Source organism: Ailuropoda melanoleuca, chromosome 16 (genome assembly GCF_002007445.2).
Source record: "Ailuropoda melanoleuca isolate Jingjing chromosome 16, ASM200744v2, whole genome shotgun sequence".
Classification (NCBI taxonomy): Eukaryota; Metazoa; Chordata; class Mammalia; order Carnivora; family Ursidae; genus Ailuropoda; species Ailuropoda melanoleuca.
Window position 1 is genome coordinate 61,890,754 of NC_048233.1, and position 15,079 is coordinate 61,905,832.

General features: G+C 36.4%; 1 protein-coding gene across 1 annotated transcript in view; it reads right to left on the bottom strand.

The window, feature by feature from the left end:
- Positions 1-15,079, bottom strand: part of DCDC1 (doublecortin domain containing 1) — a 426,036-nt gene that overhangs the window by 162,928 nt on the left and 248,029 nt on the right. The window contains exon 18 of the mRNA XM_034645816.1: positions 10,262-10,322. Coding sequence (XP_034501707.1) covers positions 10,262-10,322 — 61 coding nt within the window. The remainder of the gene's footprint in view (positions 1-10,261; positions 10,323-15,079) is intronic.

The following is a 15,079-nucleotide window of genomic DNA, read 5'->3' on the forward strand; positions in this document are numbered from 1 at the left end:
ATAGATAGGGATAGATGGGCAAAAATAGGCATTTAATAGTCATGATTTGCTAAATAACAAATGAAGCAACAAAAACTTATGACACTCTAAGTATAAATGAAGCACCTGAGACACACAATAATTGGGAGATCTTTAACTGGCCACCTATTGCCGACTTTGATTTTGGATTTGACTTCGATTTTGGATTTTCAGGCAAATAAAATGCATAGTTGCCCATCAGGCTAACTGGAGAGCATAGCTATTGGCCAAGTGTACTTGCCAACAAACTTTCTTATGGAGTAAGTGTGTGTCGTTTCCTCAGACACCTTTAGTATGTTGGGCTCTCTTGTTTAAATTCCCACTCTGGTCCTTGTAACCACATCATCAGCAGGGAAAGGTGATGCAACAGAGAGATGATACGTCAACTTTGCAGAGATTCAGGTACTATGACTCTTTGATACACTTACACCTTAAGTGTGTTTTACCTAGCCCACCTCTCTTACCATACATTTTGCTTCATATTTCAAATTGATTGAATAAACTGTGATCTGAATATTTCATTTGGTCTGTGCACCTTTCTGTTCCATGAACTCTATGATAGTCTATCTAGGAGCATACTTGGAGACTACTATTGCATCAAAGTAATTTGCACATGACCATATATTTAGATTTTAATCCTTGCTACAGCCCTTTGAAATTGGTACTATTATTTTGCCCATTTTAAAAATAAGGAAACAGACAAAGGAGGTTACACAACTTGCTCAGTGTCATCCAGCTTGTTTACTAGCCCGTAAAACCTAGACACCCTGCCTCAAGTATGATATAAACTTCTTTTGTAAAGAGGAGAACTAAAGTTCTGACAAAAATATGAACAGGTGTTCAGGGGGTAATTAAAGGGCGCTAAAATCCTTATATTGCTCTGGAAAAAGAGGTACTGAATAACCTTAAACTATTTTTTAGAAACTGTATAACTAAATACGCATGTTAAAAATGTAAGGGGCTCCAGAATCTTAAGTGCATATTACTAAGTGAAAGAAGCAACCTGAAAAGGCTACATATTGTATGATTCCAACCACATGACATTCTGTAAAAGGCAAAACTATGGACATAGTAAAAAAAAAAAAAAATCAGCAATTGTCAGGGGTTAGGAGGAAGATGAATGGGCAGACCACAGAGAATTTTTAGGGCAGTGAAACAATTCTACATGATACTATTATGGTGGCTGAATGTCATTATACATTTATCCAAACCCAAATATACAACACTATGAGTGAACCCTAATGTAAACTATGGATTTTGGGTCATAATGTGTCAATGTAGATTCATCAACTGTAACAAATGACCACTCTATGGGGCATATCGATAGTGGGGGAGGTTGTATATGTGTGGGGAAATGAGGTGTATGAGAACTCTTTGTATTTTCCACTCAGTTTTGCTGTGAACTTAGAGCTGCTCTAAAAAATAAAGTCTATTAAAAAAAATGTAAGCGACTTCAACAAAAGTACAAGTGACAAAAGCAAAAATAGCTAAATTATACTACATCAAAATTTAAAACTTTTGTGCTACAATGTCATCAAAAAATAAAAAGACAACCTACAAAATGGGAGAAAATATTTGCGAATTATATGTTTGATAAGGGATATGTATACTGAATATATAAAGAACTTTTACAACTCTATAATAAAAAGATAAATAATCAAATTTAAAAATTAGCAACAGACCTGGGTAGAAGATAATTCTCCAAAGAGGGTATACAAATGGCCAACAAACACATGTACATGTCATGGCTTTGATTCTGACAGTTATAAATCCCTTGTATTCTGATAGTAGTTTCACGTTTTGCATCCTCTAACAGAGGTAAAGATATTTTATCTAAGTTTACTTCGGAGGTATATTTCCCTCTTATTGGAAAAAGGCATACCTGGAACATGGGAAACTTCAATATATATCCAATGAGATGGATGAGGCCATGCCCAAAATGTAGAAGCATGATGTATCTGAATATCCTGCTAGACATAGCAGAAGCAAAGACCAAAAAAAGGGGAAAAAAATGTCATGGGCTTTGCTTCCTGGAGTTGGCAGTCTAGCTAAGGTGGCAAACATACACAAGTAACACAGAGTGACGAGTTCTATTATTCATCCTCCCGCCAAGTTTTGAACAGATTTAAAAATTGTCCTGGCTTCCCTTTTTTCTGATTATAAATGCTTTTTATAGAAACTTAGAAAATACAGAGAAACTTAAAGAAAATAATTATTCATCTTCCTACCACTTGTTTTTTGTAGAAACTTCCTGTTTTGTTTCTACACACACACACACACACACACACACACAGTCTTTGATACAGTATAAACAAATGTTTTATCTGATTTTTCTCAATCACATTAGCATTTCCTCTGTCATCATCAATTATTCTACATTAAACCACAAATATAAATACAAAAAAGAAATGTACATGTTTGTTTTCTCACATTTTCTTCAACATTAGATATTCCTAGTTTTATATCTACTGATATTTAACAGGGAGAAAATAACGCCTCATTGTTTTACATTTCTTTAATTTCTAGGGAGGCTGAACTTTTTTATTTGGTTTGGTTCTTCTAATTTTTCTTCTGTAATATATTTCCTTTTCATGTCCTTTACCTGTGTTTCTTTTGAAATGTTTATCCTTTTCTACTGCTTTATCAAGCTTACTATATATTAAGGGTATTACCCTATCTCTGACATTTATATTGCAAAGATTTTCCGTTTGTCATATTTCTCTATTTATTCTTCTTTATGCTATTTAAATTTAGGAGTTTTTAAAATTTTATATACTCAAAGTCATTAGTCATTTTCTTTGTGGATTCTATGTTTGCATGCTCATGAAGATGTTTACTCACTACTAGTCTTGGTTAGATGGTTTGTCTTTTTCCTTTTTTTATTTAAATAAAATTAACATATAGTGTATTACTAGTTTCAGAGGTAGAGTTCAGGGATTCATCAGTCTTATATAATACCCAATGCTCATTACATCACATGCCCTCCTCAATGTCTATCACCCCATCCTTTCACTCCCCTCCCCTCCAGCAACCCTCAGTTTGTTTCCTATGATTAAGAGTTTCTTATGGTTTGTCTCCCTCTCTGATTTTGTCTTGTTTTATTTTTCCCTCCCTTTTCCTATGATCCTCTGTTTTGTTTCTTAAATTCCACATATGAGTGAGAACATATGATAATTGTCTTTCTCTGATTGACTTATTTCACTTAGCAAAATACCCTCTAGTTCCATCCACATTGTTGCAAATGGCAAGAGTTCATTTTTTGATGGCTGAGTGGTATTCCATTGTATATATATGCCACATCTTCTTTATCCTTTCATCTGTTGATGGACATCTGGACTCTTTCTATAGTTTCAGCTATTGTGGACATTGCTGATATAACACTGGGGTACAGGTGCCCCTTTGAATCACCACAGTTGTTCCTTTGGGGTAAATACCTAGTAGAGCAATTGCCGGGTTGTAGGGTAGCTCTATTTTCAGCTTTTTTTTTTTTTAAGATTTTATTTATTTATTCAACAGAGATAGAGACAGCCAGCGAGAGAGGGAACAGAAGCAGGGGGAGTGGGAGAGGAAGAAGCAGGCTCATAGTGGAGGAGCCTGATGTGGGGCTCGATCCCGCAACGCCGGGATCACGCCCTGAGCTGAAGGCAGACGCTTAACCGCTGTGCCACCCAGGCGCCCCTATTTTCAGCTTTTTGAGGAAACTCCATACTGTTTTCCGGAGTGGCTGCACCAGCTTGCATTCCCACAAACAATGTCAGAGGGTTCTCCTTTCTCTGCATCCTCATCAACATTTGTCGTTTCCTGACTTGTTGATTTTAGCCATTCTGACCGGTGTGAGGTGGTATCTCATTGTGGTTTTGATTTGTATTTCTCTGATGCCTAGTGATGTTGAGCATTTTTTCATGTGTCTGTTGGCCATTTGTATGTCTTCTTTGCAGAAATGTCTGTTCATGTCTTCTGCCAATTTCTGGATTGGATTCATTTGTTCTTTGGGTGTTGAGTTTGGTAAGTTCTTTATAGATTTTGGATACTAGCCCTTTATCTGATAAGACATTTGCAAATATCTTCTCCCATTCTGCCAGTTGTCTTTTGGTTTTGTTGACTATATCCTTTGCTGTGCAAAGGCTTTTTTTCTTGATGAAGTCCCAATAGTTCATTTTTGCCTTTGTTTCTGTTGCCTTTGGAGATGTGTCTAGCAAGAGGGTCACAGGTCACAGAGGTTGCTGCCTGTGTTCTCCTCTAGGATTTTGATGGATTCCTATCTCACATGTAGGTCTTTCATCCATTTTGAGTCTATTTTTGTGTATGGTTTAAAAAAATGATCCAGTTTCACATTCTGCATGTGGCTGTCCAATTTTCCCAACACAATTTGTTGAAGAGACTATCTTTTTTCCATTGGAGATTCTTTCCTGCTTTCTCAAAGATTAGTTGACCATAGAGTTGAGGGTCTATTTCTGGATTTTCCATTCTATTCCATTGATCTATGTGTTTGTTTTCATCCAATACCAAACTATCTTGATGATTACAGCTTTGTAACAGAGCTTGAAGTCTGGAATTGTGATACCACCAGCTTTGGTTTTCTTTTTTGACATTTCTTTGGCTATTCTGGGTCTTTTCTGGTTCCATACAAATTTTAGGATTATTTGTTCCAGCCCTGTGAAAGAAGTTGATGGTATTTTGATAGGGATTGCATTGAATATATAGATTGCTGTAGGTAGCATAGACATTTTAGCAATATTTGTTCTTCCAATCCATGAGCATGGAACATTTTTCCATTTCTGTGTCTTCCTTGATTTCTTTTTCTTTTTTAAGATTTTATTTATTTATTTATTTATTTATTTTTTTGAGAGAGAGAGAGCAGGAATGGGAGTGGGGAGGGGCAGAGAGGAAGAAGTAGACTCCCTACTGAGCAGGGAGTCTGATGTGGGGCTCAATCCCAGGACCCTGAGATCATGACCTGAGCTGAAGGCAGATGTTTAACCAACTGAGCCACGAAGGTGCCCCTTCCTCAATTTCTTTCTTGAGTGTTCTATGGTTTTCTGAGTTCAGATCCTTTGCCTCTTCGGATAGGTTTATTCTTAGGTATCTTACGGTTTTTGGTGCAATTGTAAATGGGATCAACTCCTTATTTTCTCTTTCTTCTGTCTCACTGTTTGTGTATAGAAATGCAACTGAGGGGTGCCTGGGTGACACAGCGGTTAAGCGTCTGCCTTCGGCTCAGGGCGTGATCCCGGCGTTATGGGATCCAGCCCCACGTCAGGCTTCTCCTCAATGAGCCTGCTTCTTCCTCTCCCACTCCCCCTGCTTGTGTTCCCTCTCTCGCTGGCTGTCTCTATCTGTCAAATAAATAAAATAAAATCTTAAAAAAAAAAAAAAAAAAAGAAAGAAATGCAACTAATTTCTGTGCTGGGTTGTTAGATGCTTTAATCCAGGCTTTCTTCTAGATAGTTTATGGTTCCATGTTAAAATTGAAATCTTTTTTTTTTTTTAAGATTTTGTTTATTTATTTGAGAGTGAGCATGAGCTGGGGAGGAGGGGCAGAGAGAGAGGGAGAAGCAGACTCCTCACTTGCAGGGAGTCCGATGTGGGACTTGATCTAGGACCCTGGAATCATGAGGTGAGCTGAAGGCAGACGCCTAACCAACTAAGCCACCCAGGCACCCTAAAGTTTATAAATCTTTAATTTAGCTGGAACTGGTGGATTATATAAAGGAAATAATCTAACTTTATCTTTTTACAAATGAATAGAGAAATGGTTAACTTTAAAAACAAGCCAAATAAAAGAAACAAAACTTATCCAAGTAAAAACAATATAACAAAATCCAATATTATATTTAAATTTGTTCATTACTATTATCATTAATAGCTATAAATTATCAATTAGCTAGAATCAATATGCCAGAATCTATTGATAGGCCAGAATCTGTGTTAAATATCCAAAATGTTAGTATTAATATCTCCCTTTTGCAGACACATAATGTGAATCTTGCAAAAGGCTAAATGATTTGTATAATGCCACACAACTAATAAGGGGTGGAACCAAGATTAGTTATTAATAGCCTAAAGTAATTCTGTCTTCCTTTCTCAATAAATGGAATGAGCTCCATTTATAATCCAGCCACAAATAATTATCGAATTATTCTCCATTTTAGCCTTAACTAGATGAATATAATTTTGGAGGTGACTAAATTTAGACCTAATCAAAATTTCTAAATCTCTAAAAGAATAAAATTCCTCATTAATAGTTTTGCTCTGTGAATTGTAATAAAAAAAAGAACAGCAATTGTGTTTGGGAATGGAATATTAAAATTTTTTAAAATCAAAATCCTTTTAAAAATTACTGTGTTTGAAACACAAAAGTATGAATTATTTGCTAGCTACTGTTGGGAATGTACTGTTGGGAATAATTAGGAAATTCTAAATTGCAAGAAAGGGAGGTAAAAACGATAAAGTAAAAGTAGATGTTTAGGACCTGAAGTTGGGGAGAAAAAGAATAAAATACATTTAAACCCACTCTTCTGTGTCTGTTGGTGGGAAGGGCAATATTATATAGGACAGAATTAGGTTCTTGGGTAGTAAGAGTCAGCTGTGTTTAGGTATATCTCAGAATGAAGTCCTGTGTGCAGGTACAGGCCAAAGAGCTAGAAAAATATTTTAGCACAGTCTCAAATTCTACTTTTTATGGGATGCCTCGGTAGCTCAGTCAGTTAAGCATGCAACTCTTGATTTTGGCTCAGGTCATGATCTCAGGGTCATGAGATCAAGCCCCATGTCGGGCTCCACACAGTATAGAGTCTGTTTAAGATTCTCTATCTCTGCCCTTCCCCCCACTCGCATTCTCTCTCTCCCTCTCTCTCTCTAAAAAGAAAAATTCTACTTTTTATTTTTTCCAAGATGTATAAGTAGTCTTGGTCTTTCTGTGACTTCCTCTCCACTAACCTAGTCCTTCTGGCTCATGAAAGTGGTAAAGTCAGAAAGAGGACAAGGGGAAAGCTAGGGTGAACCTCAGGATGAAGTTGGATAAAAAGCTCACATTTGATGCCTATGTCAAATTCTCTGCTTAGGAGCAGAGCTAAAAGTGTATAGTCCTGGCTGAGTTAGTGAGTGGGTTGGAATTTTAGTGTGCCGACAGATAACTACTCAAGGAAATGGTATTACATCAATTTTTAAATTTAAATTGTATCAAAGTCTCTAAATTTCTAAAACGATGCGGGTCATGAAATAATGGCTCAACAGTGTCATTCTAGAACACTAGAGAAATAAAGCTATTATTTTTATCAGTCAGGGTCCAATAAGGAGATATAATCCACACAGTAATTTGAATAGGAAAGGTTTAATATAAATAATTAGTAACAGAGGACTAGGGTGTAAGGAAATTGGCAAGTAAGAGTTAAGGAGAACACTGAAGAATGTGCGAATAGCAGGTGTGGAGCAGCCAGTACTGCTAGGCCTGAGATAGAATGCTCAAGGAAGAGGCCTGACCCAAGGCTGAGATCCAAACCACTTGAAAAAGGGCACAGCTAGCCATGGCTCACTCGATATTGAATTAGTCCCTGAGGCAGCTCACCCACAGAATTTACTATAAATCTGCCTTTGGAGAACCAGGAGAAGCTGTCCACAGGGAGGTGCCTAGCTGGTGACACTCCACTATAAAGCTACCCACAAGGAACGTGCTCAAGGAAACCATTCATAGGAAGGTGCCCCACTGGCAGTACTCTGCTGTGAAGCTGCCCGAGGCAGGTGCCTGGCAAAAAATTGTAGATCTGGAACTAAGAGAGAATACATTGATAACCATCATGCTCTGTGTTAGAGGTTGAATTGTGTCATTCCCCCCCGCCCCAAGAAGTACACTGAAGTCCTAATCCTTGGTACCTGGGAATGTGACCTTATTTGGAAATAAGGTCTCTGCAGATGTAATCGATTTAATATTAGGCCCTTAGGGTGGGCCCTAACCAATATGACTGGTGTCCTGGGAAGAGAAAAATTTGGACACAGACACACACGGAGGAGAATGGTGTATGAAGATTCAGTCACAGAGGGAGATGGCCATAGACGGAGGTAGAGATTGGAGTTATGCTGCCATGGGCAAGAATGTCTGGGAATGCCAGAAGATGGAAGGGGCATGGAAGAATCTTCCCCAAAAGGATTCAGACGGTGCACAGCACTGTTAACACCTGATTTCTTCTGGCCTCCACAATTGGAGAGAATAACTTTCTGTTGTTTAAGTCACCTGGTTTATGGTACTTTTTTACAGCAGCCCTAAAAAATTAATATACCATATATGTCCAGTTTCATTCATCTGAGTAATTCAGCATTTCTGAAATCATAATAGTGGGATCTTGAGGCAAACACTAACAGATATCATGTGATTAATCTAATTTTTGCCTTTCTTAGTTATTGGCAATTGATTAGCATTCCATTTAGATTTGGAGTTATAGAACCAGAAGAAAATCTTGAGAACTCAAGGTCAGTATCCTCATTTTACTGAAGCAAATTTTTATGTACATATAATATACATACAGAAGAGTACATAAATCATAAGTTTACTATTCAATCCATTTCCATATAGTGAATATCCATTTAATTAACCACCCAAGTCAAGAAAGGGAACATAACACCTGAAGCACTTCTCATGGCCCCTTTCAGTCACTAACCTCCTTCAACTATAGCCACTCTCCTGATTTCTCACATAATAGATTTTTTGGTTTTGCTTGGTATTAAAGTTTAAATAACTGTAATCATGAAGTGTATATACTCTTATATCTGGTTTCTTTGTAAACCATTTTATTTGTGATATTCATAGACATTGTTATGGGTAATTATAGTTTATTGGCATTGCTATCCTCCAGATTCAGAAAACTAATGCCCATGATACAAATCTAACTGACCACCTGTTTCTGTAAATAAAATTTTATTGCAACACAACCATACCATTTATTTACATATTATTTATGGCCACTTTCAAGCTACAAAGGCAGGGTTGAGAAATTGGGACAGGGATTGCATGGCTCACAAAGTGCCAAATATTTAGTATCTGGTCCTTTACGGAAGTTTTCCAACTCTGCTATATAGTATTCCATTGAATATATATATATATCTCACAATTTATTTATCCATTTATTCTACTGCTAATAAGCATTTCTATAATCTCCATGTTGAGACTACTACAATCAGTGCTGCTATTATTAACATTTTAGTAAATATCTTTTCCTTAAGATAAGTAATTAATTCCCTTTAGCATTAAACTAGTAGGGGAGTTGTTGCTGGGTTGTATAGATATGTTCAACTTTAGTAACTATTGCCAGTTTTTCAAAGTGCCAATCTCCTCATTTTAGTGACTAAGAAAACTTATGTAGGTATCTTTTTGATATTTACTGCAGCATTACTCACAATAGCCAAGATATGGAAATGACCTAAGTGCCAACTGATGAATGGATAAAGAAGATGTGATATATACAATGGAATATTCATCAGCCATGACAGAGAAGGAAATCCTGCCATTTGCTATGACATGGACGGACCTTGAGGGCATTACGCTAAGTGAGATTAGTTAGACAAAAGACAAACACTGCATGATATCATGTATATGTGGAATCTAAAAGAGCTGAACTCATAGAAACAGAGAAAGGAATGGAGGTTACCAGGGGCTAGAGGATGAGGGAATTCAGATATTGTTCACTGGTGTAAATCTGCAACTATTATATCAATAATACTTGGAGACCTAATGCATAGCATAATGATTATAGTCAACAATAATGTATTACATACTTGAAAGTTTTTAAGAGAGTAAATCTTAATCTCCACAAAAAAAGAATTATATGATGTGATAGATAGTGAATGCTAGATAATATCATATTTCAATACATAAAGTAACAAATCAACATGTTGTATATCTTCAATTTATACAATGTTATATATCAATTATACTTCAATAAAAAATAATAAATTAAATTAAATTTAAAATAGAAAGGAAAAAAAAAAAAACTGGTGCCCTGAAATGGTAGGTCGTATCATAGTGATGAATCGGAAAGAATTATTTTTGGTTTTGGAAAACCTGTATTTTAAAGTCAAACAAAACCTCACAGGAAAGTACTGAGTTAAATTAAGTTAAATTCTATACTCCTGGGCACAGGGAAATATTTGAGCAGAAAAAGCATTTCTTGATTTCAACAATAAGAATATTCATAAGAATCTGGGAACGCAAAAATTTAGGAATAAAAGCTGTGGCTTACAAAGTCCTTACCTTAGAATAAATGCAGCTGTCGGTTCCAAACACCCACTTCTGAGAATTATCTCCTTTATGTCTGTAATGAAAATGTAACTTAGAGACTGACAACTTTTCACCACACTGAAACATTCTATAGGTTTCTAATGAAAGGATCATTTTCCACATCCCAGCAGGAGAACTGCCCAGACTCTCCCAAGGATTCTACCATGCTCCCATCACCACTACTACCTCAGCAACGGAAGCCTTCCTTCCCTAAGACAACAATTTCCTTGGTACCCAAAGTGGTGGGGGTGGGGGTGGGGGTGGTGTGTGTATTACCCATGACACAGTGATTAGGAGTTTTAGAGAATAAAGAGAATCAATAAAAATATTATAGAAATTTCTGTCCCCAAGAAAGATCCTCTTTCTATGAGACAGAAAGAGGTCTAATTAAGTATAAGGATTAAGAGGATAGGATGGAAAAGGTTACCATGGAAAATTAGGAACCCCAGACACCTGTTTCTGAAATGACCAGAAAATTTTATTAGGAAATATCAGATTTTTTTAAACTAAATCTGAGTAAAAAAAGAAAAACTAGAATGTGATGAACTTAATCATGCCTAAATTAACTAATCATGTATCCATTAATATTTAGAAATCTTACAAAGGTAGGACAAATGAATTAAATTAAGTGTAATGGGATGTTAAACAAGACTTCCTACTGCCTCTGAGTTTTGACAGAAATTTCAATGGTTGGGAATAAGAGGTGCCAGGTAATGCTCTATTCTAAAGCAAGGCACTTCATGATCTGGGTGGAACATGTCAAGGCAGTAGTCCAAAACTGGTTGAGTGTGCATTAGCCTTTTACCTACATCCAGTTTATATTAGAAAATGTGAAGAATTCTTGGGCATGTTGAATAGATGCTTGATAATACTGTAGGTTTCCAAGCCCCTATCCTCAGAATTTTGATTCTGAAGGTCTGAACCCCCCAAAATCTACATTAACAGATATTGCGAGTGATTCCAATCATAAGAACTCTAGGGAATTTGGATGTGTGTGGTCTAGGGATCAGACTTTTAAAAACACTAAACTACAGTGATGAGAGCAGTGGGGGAAGGAAAGACCACATACTTATTATAAAAGGAGAATTGATTTGGTGATTGAATAAATGGGGTGGAGGTTAGAGACAGAAGGCAAGGTTAAGTCCCAGTTGTCAAATTTGGGTAAAGAAGAAGAGAACGTGACACTATGAAAAGAAAGTGAATTTAGAATGGAGAAGAGGAAACAGGGATGTGAGAAAACATGAATACTTAGGTGAACTTTTTTCATGAAACATCTTTCAAGGTCTAATTGACCCCTAAGCTAAGAATCTTGTTATCATGTTTTAGACAGATATAACTGTTGCTCTATTTCAGCACTGGGTGGGATGGGGGAAGTATTAGGAGAATTAGTCCTTCTGGAGAGATTTTTATGTTGTAATTAATAAAGGAAAAGAGAAGCTTTAAAATTTTTTGACATAGTGTCATGAACTAAAATATATGATTTTAAGAATGATATTCATTATCCAAAACAACAACACATAGACTGAGAATTTGAAGGGAACCAAGATGAATAAAGTAAGATACAGAGAAATGAAGTGAGCTGGTCAAAAATCACAGAGCTAGGTAGCATCAAATAGATACTAGAACCCAGAGCACCTGACTTTCAGCTCTACGTCTTCTCAATTAGATTGGACAATTACAACACAAATTACTTGGTGTTACCTGAAGATTAAAAATGGAATCAACAGTTTAGGCTCACTGATTAGAATTTGATGCACAGGGGCGCCTGGGTGGCACAGTGGTTAAGCATCTGCCTTCGGCTCAGGGTGTGATCCCGGCGTTATGGGGCGTTATGGGATCGAGCCCCACATCAGGCTCTTCAGCTATGAGCCTGCTTCTTCCTCTCCCACTCCCCCTGCTTGTGTTCCCTCTCTCTCTGGCTGTCTCTATCTCTGTCGAATAAATAAATAAAATCTTAAAAAAAAAAGAATTTGATGCACAATCTTAGTGACTTAAAACATTTTAGTATGAACACAGATTTTTTTATACAATTGTGTTCATATAATCTCTAAATGTTCTCATACTATACAAATTCTCCTGAGGTACTAAAAAAGCTCATGTTTCAACAACTAAATGAAGAAGTAATAAAAACAACATTATTGCTGGTCTTTACGGTTGTCAATCCCAAGCTTATAACTACACTCCTTTCAAAAATAATAATAGAATGACTGCTGCAATGTTTTGATGGAAATGTGCTGGGTTTTGATAAAACTTAGATCATTTTAATGTGGAACAGCTATAACTCAGTACAACACTATTGCTTATAGACAATTCCTCCAGTTGCATAAATTATTGTGAGCATATTTCTTCAAGATAAATAAAGTGGAAAATGTTAATTTTTCAAAGTGTAAGACCTCTGCAATTGGTAATTAATATACTGATGCAAAACTGTAAAATCCAGAATTTTGTCTTTTAATTGAATTATAGTATTGACTTGAGGATGAATGTAGTTATAAATACATCAATACATCAATTTCAGTTTTGATTTCCTGAATTTGTAGCACTGTTTCCCCGAATAATAATACAACAGGAGAGATGTTCACCAGATTGTCAACAGTGTGAGGACAGAGACCACATGTGACCTAAGAGCTGATCCCAGTGTCTGGCGTATGATAGAAGATTAAAGGTATCTTTGAATAAATAGATACGTGAATAAAATGTCAAAAATGTTATCACCCTAAAAATTAATAAGGCCATTATGAAAAATGTTTTGAATTTAATATACGGCAGTTTAATTGGATCTTCTTAGTGGGTAGCTAAAGAACATAAACTATACCTTGGTTAAGAAAATAAGAAATAATTCTGAAAGAAATACAAATTTCCTAGCATTTCTCAAATTTTATCACAGCTCAAATTTTGTTCAAGAATTGCCTAGGAAATTTTGCAAACAACATAGTTTCAAATCATATATAAGCCTTGAGAGCTTGCTAGTAATTTCCCTATCAGGAGTCTCTCTAAGCATATATCTATAAATGTTACCTTTAAACTTTATTACCAAAGCTATAAAACATAAGTCTCTCATGTGGCATCTACACTAAACAGGATGAGAAGATATTGTTCTAATACATAATAACTTTTTTAAAAAATAAAATTCCTACAAACACAAGTGCATCTGTTTATTTTTCAAGACATTTTATATGTAAAGAAATCAAACTTAGATCCTATATGCAATGATGCTCATATGGGACTGAATTAGAAAATACCACAGAATTTCCTCTTTTTGGTAAACAAGCAGCAAGCTAAAAAGATTTTTTATAGAGAAACAAATACAAACTTTAAAAATAGCAATAGCAATATCAATAATGAGAGGAGAGGAAAATGAAGAAGCAATATTCCATCCAAGGATCAAAGTTATAAATATCATGACATGTGCTGGACTAAGTTCTGGTCCTGGATCTGACATTAACAAGATCAGATATATGACCTTTCTAGAACATTTAGTCTCTAGTGGACTTGGAATTTCTTATAAAGATAATGATATTATTATGATTATCACAATCACCACCACCACCACTGTTACTACTTCTACTCACAAAGAAGGGTTTAGAATAGATGCTTTTTAGTGTCCTTCTTTCGCTGAAAGCATAGGACTTCCAAGACTAGTCACATACACTCCTTTTACAGGTGTGAAGAGAATTCTCTGCCCTGGGATGCTTGCTCATTGAGTATCCATATGCATTTTACCATTTCTATTGGGAATCTGTAAAATGTGTACACACACACACACACACACACACACACACACTTTTCTTTGAAATACGCCATTTATCAGAGAGTAGAGGCAAGAAGGCAGCCCATAACCACAGTTCAGTTAGAGGAAATTTCATAGGATAAAGCTCATTATTTCCCAGTTGACTATAGGGAGGACCACCATCATCATGCTTCACAATTACAAATCTATTTTTCCAGACAGCTTCAAATAGCTCTGTCATCTTGCAATGCAATGCAGACCAAAAGTAGGATCCATAGAGAACAGAGGAAAGGGATTTCCCCTCCATGACTCTTAACACAGTAGGAGTAGAGATAAGAAATTTGATCCATCAATCCAACTGTGAAGTTATACATAGACAATTTTCTATTTGATGTTGACATTTCTAATAGTGTTATCTATATGTTTGAATATTACTTAAACTTCCAATGCATGGCAAATGGTCCTTTCTACAATGGTGCAGGCTGTCATCCTGCTTTATTCTAACTCTTAGCTTCCTAAACTTCAAGACTTGACCAAAGAGATGATTGTCAATCTCTCTGATTACCTGGTGATGTGCTGTCTGTTTTGCTGTCTGTCTTTTCGTCTCTGCACCTAGCACTACACAGCTACACTTGCTGGTTGTAGTTAATGGTGTCCTTAGAGCAGTGTTTGTTTAACCTACTCTAGATTAATGTTGGCTGGTTATCACTCCATTTCCAGCAAGACCCAAGTGGGGGGGGGAGGAGATGCAAAACACCATAACTGAAAGATTAACATTGAAATAAGGAAGACAGTAAAGATTATCAGACAGGTAACAAATGAATGAAGCAGTCTAGAGCTAGACTGAGGGCTGTTATTAGGAACAGTGGAGAGGGGCTCCTGGGTGGCACAGCGGTTAAGCGTCTGCCTTCGGCTCAGGGCGTGATCCCGGCATTATGGGAATCGAGCCCCACATCAGGCTCTTCTGCTATGAGCCTGCTTCTTCCTCTCCCACTCCCCCTGCTTGTGTTCCCTCTCTCGCTGGCTGTCTCTATCTCTGTCGAATAAATAAATAAAATCTT